This window comes from Ostrea edulis, chromosome 6, assembly GCF_947568905.1.
Source record: "Ostrea edulis chromosome 6, xbOstEdul1.1, whole genome shotgun sequence".
Lineage (NCBI taxonomy): Eukaryota > Metazoa > Mollusca > Bivalvia > Ostreida > Ostreidae > Ostrea > Ostrea edulis.
Window position 1 is genome coordinate 60472818 of NC_079169.1, and position 4483 is coordinate 60477300.

At 38.3% G+C, this 4483-nt stretch overlaps 1 protein-coding gene across 1 annotated transcript; it reads left to right on the plus strand.

The window, feature by feature from the left end:
* The first annotated feature begins 1352 nt into the window (after positions 1–1352).
* LOC125646925 (uncharacterized) lies at positions 1353–4143 on the plus strand. The gene is made up of 2 exons (XM_048873588.2): positions 1353–2943; positions 3085–4143. The coding sequence occupies exons 1-2, from the start codon at positions 2319–2321 to the stop codon at positions 3147–3149; spliced, it is 690 nt and encodes a 229-aa protein (XP_048729545.2). The 5' UTR covers positions 1353–2318; the 3' UTR covers positions 3150–4143.
* The last annotated feature ends 340 nt before the right edge of the window (positions 4144–4483 follow it).

Below are 4483 nucleotides of genomic sequence, written 5' to 3' on the forward strand. Positions count from 1 at the left end.
TAAAGCTATATTTCCTTTGTAAACTGGATTTACGACGACAACAAAAATAAAACAAGCCGATAAAGGACCACTTTTGGATCAGTCGTTCACAAGATATTATTATCATGTAATAAACGTTGAGTGTTGATTAACTGGAACTCGTTTGCACCTATCCTAACGATATCATAAACACCATTAGTTGTGTGAATTGTCATTTCTTGAGATGAGATTGTTAAGGATTAAAACTGCATAATGAGCTCCCCTATATATAACATCTCTACCTTTTTATGCCCCCGAGATCGAAGATCGGGGGGGGGGGGTATTGCTTTTGTCCGGTCTGTCATTCTCTCTGAAACGTTAACCTTGCTATTAACTTTTGAACGGTAAGTGCTAGAGCTTTGATAGTTCACATGAATACTTGTGACAAGACCTTTCCGTGTATATCAAAATGTTTGACTTTGACCTTGGAGTTTGACTTACTTTTAAAACATTTGACATTGGTCATAACTTCTTAATGGTAAACATTAAAGCTTTCATATTGCACATGAGCATTTCTTGTGGCAAGATCTTTCTACTGGTACCATGATATTTGTCCTTGTGACCTTGGCCATCTTTGGAATTGGCCATTATCGGGGGCATTTGTTTCACAAACATCTCGTGGGGATCCGGGTTAGAATAGGTCCTCAGTACCCCTTTGTTGTCGTAGAAAGCGACTAAATGGGGCGGTCCTTCGAACCGAGGTCCCGTGTCACAGCAGGTGTGGCACGATAAAGATCCCTCCCTGCTCAAAGACCATAAGCCCCGAGCATAGGCCGAAACTTTGCAGCCCTTCACCGGCAGTGGTGACGTCTCCATGTGAGCGAAATATTCTCGAGAGGAACGTTAAACAATATTTAATCAATCAATCAAACACGTGGGAAAACCCTATACACATGTAATAGTCACATGATGACACGAGATGATGTATACAAAATGTCGTTGAGTTATTGAACACGAGGAGGCGGAGTCTCCCGAATGTGCAATGACGAAACGATATTTTGTATTCATCATCGAGCTGTCAATCATGTAACTAATTCATCTGTAGTGATTTATGTAAAAATGTTATCATATCTGATTGCTACTTATGAGCCATGTTGTTACTCAATGTTTGTTTACATTGGATTACTCGTCCCGAGCAATCATTGTTTGTTTACATAGCATTGCTTCTTCCGAGCAATGCACATTACCTATATGTATAAGATTTGATGACCATAGAGAGAGTCGGTTTCTTAACTGTTGTCGTGATTGTTTGACCATGGATGTTACATAGATGCAAAGTGAAGATAACGAACAGTGATCAATCTCATAACTCCTACAAGCAATACAAAATAGATAGTTGGGCAAACACGGACCCCTGGACACACCATAGATGTAATGATAAACTTGGAACTTTAACTACGTGTAATTGTTTTTATTGAACTGAAAGGGGTATTTCCTTGAAGGACTTAATTTACAATTATGTAATTGAGGAATGACTGTATCAACTTTGGATTAACAGAATTAATAAGTAATTCTGGGCCGTTTACCGCTCGACGGCGTTACATATCCCATGACCTTCTCACTGACCCCTTCACATATTTGGTATGTTTTTGCATCCACTAATAAAAAAAATAAATTCGTGATTTACTCAACGATATGGTTTTATCATATCTATAGAACTGGGTTCACAATAGGGTATTTTTTCATACAGTATACCATATGACCATTTGTTCAGAATAATTTCACCGCATAATATCCGAGTTTTTTTGGGCCAAGATGGACGATCAAGTGATATTACGAAGAGAGTACGATAACACTGTTTTAAGCGAATTGGACTCGGAGTAGGATAACTTTCAAATAAGCCAAGCCTTAATGCAATATGAACTGACGCAATCAGATTTAGATGTAGATTTTGGAAGTGCTTGGTGAAAGGCGAAATTAACGAACAGTGATCAATCTCGTATTAACTCCTATGTGCAATACAAAGTAGATAGTTGGGCAAACACAGACACACCAGGGGTGAGATCAGGTGTATAGAAGGAGTAAGCATCCCCTGTCGACCGGTCACACCCGCCGTGAGCCCTATTAGTGCAGGGAAATTTTTCCGGACCTGAAACAGGACTCGGGCGCCGCATTGACTCTGCTCTGAAACAGAAACTTCGGCGAATCAGCGATTCGGAAGACCAGCATCGAGTAGTAAAATTTCCACGCTTCAAAAGGCGCAAAAAAGTAATCCTGGGCATTGAATGATTCAATGACTGGAAAACTCAAAGGAACCGACAACAACTTGACGAATTCAAAGTTATTCCCAATCTACTGATATGCAATTACCAGGAACTCGGATACATTTTCATGAATCCAGAAAAACCCTTGACGCGCGAACGAAGGAGCTGGCATCCCAAGGGATAGAAGTGTCGATTAAGAAAGCCGATCCCTTTATGCCGGAACAAGAAGATGCCCGTTGGGATAACAAACTACTTGGAACACATACGTCAAAAAGTTACATTTATACAGTATTTTACTATAATTGCAAACTTTTTGGACTTAGGGGTCTCGATGAGCACCGACAATTAGAGGTATGTCAGGTGAAATGCGGCATTTCTGATGAAAAAGCATACATAGAATTTTGTGGTCGCACATCTAAGAATTTCGCTGGGGGTGTTCACCAGAGGAACGTTCTTGCAAAGTCGATCTGCCACTACACATCCACATCCGGAACGTCTCGCAGTTTATACGATGTTTATGCTTCCTACATTTCTATGATGGGGAATGGGCCATTCTACAGACAGCCACTACCAGGACCTGAGCCACGTTTCGGAGTCCAGCCTATGAAAGTCAATAAGTTGGGTACCATGGTGAAAACCATGTGTGCAGAAGCAGGGTTTTTCAGAAACTTCACTAACCACTCGGGGAAACGCACGTGTGCCACTACCTTGTTTCATTCAGGTAAGTTTTCAATTCAGACGGGAGTGTATTTATGTAATAACTGTTTAATGAGACATTTTAGTATCTGTACGATATTTATGTGTCTTCGATTTGAATACTAACTACATATGTATTTCATTTCATTCCCTTTTCCGATGTCAGGGCATACAAGAGATGATCAGAACAACAACTTCTTGAAGTTAGTCGAGCTCTGGAACCATAAATGAAGTCCCTGAAACAGACTGGAGATTCAGAGAAGTAAAACGAGAGTGTCGTGAAAGTGAAGGATGTCGGGAAAGACGCCACCGTTTCTAGTGTGAAGATTCCTTTGGGTGACAAAATGATTCGTTTTGAAAATTGCTCGGTGTCTATGTCATTCATGTGAAAGATGTACTACTCCGTTTACCTGGTCAGGATATAGGGTTCACGGGGGTGTGACCGGTCGACAGGGGATGCTTACTCCTTCTCTGGTGTGTCCAGGAGTCCGTGTTTGCCCAACTATCTATTTTGTATTCCTTTTAGGAGTTATGAGGTTGATCACTGTTCGTTATCTTCACCTTTCATTAGTGACATGAATTTTGCAATTTATTTGATCTTAAAAGAAGTGCGTGAAATTGCGATCTAAATTTTGTGCAGAAATTGGGAAATTATGATTTTTAAAATACTTTTTTGGTTTGTCTTTTGAAAGAATTCTTAGTTTTTATCTTGATTAAATGTTGAACCTTGTCTTTTTCTCATTTACATAGCTCCTCCTACCTCCTTTATGAAACGGTGGGATATTTGGTAGTTAGATATCGCATACGCCTTTCTTGGAAAACGGGATCATATGATGAAATTATTTTTACAGTCTTCGGACAATGCATTTCCTCTCCTTTGTGATTGGTAGAAAATGTATGATGTGAAAATTCTAATTTATTTCATTGGTTGCAATTCAGTTCAACGCAAGGGAGATAATTTCGAGATGATCTAAACGTACGACTTAACAATTTACAGGATTTTCAACCTTAAAAAAGAGAGAGAAAACGAAGAGAATAAAGAAGTAAAATTGCAACATAATGAAACTGACATTTTAATCTTATTCATAACTATCAACAACGTTTCTAAAATTCGACAAATAACAGAAATGGTCTTTGTTTTGCACGCAAACCTTAAAATTCTTCTTGATACAATTTGGGCAATTTTCAGCTATTTAGGAGTTTGTGTTTCTTGCTTTGTGAAAAATTAAACACGCTGAACATCTGATTTTCACTGGGTCTGTAGAAACAAAGCTTACTATTTTTAGTACAAATATCATGTATACTTCAATGTCATACTAGAAAAATTATTGTACAGTAGTTTCTAGTAGGTGGTTTTTTTAAAAACTTGATATTATATAAGATTTACCATTTTAGAAAAGTTTGATTATGTGGTCATTTGATAAAAATATAAATACTTAAAGCATATCATATATTTATATCAGTTTACTGTATAAGATTGTTCCTAAAGACGGCAAGCTTTGTTAAAAAGCTATACTTGTTTCCTCTAACTATTGATATGTTTCGCCAATCCTACACACCAAAAA

Coding starts and splice junctions, on each gene's coding strand:
- LOC125646925 (XM_048873588.2), top strand. CDS start 2,319: ATGCAATTACCAGGAACTCGGATACATTTTCATGAATCCAGAAAAACC. Junction 2,944..3,084: donor CACTACCTTGTTTCATTCAG/GTAAGTTTTCAA, acceptor TTCCGATGTCAG/GGCATACAAGAGATGATCAG.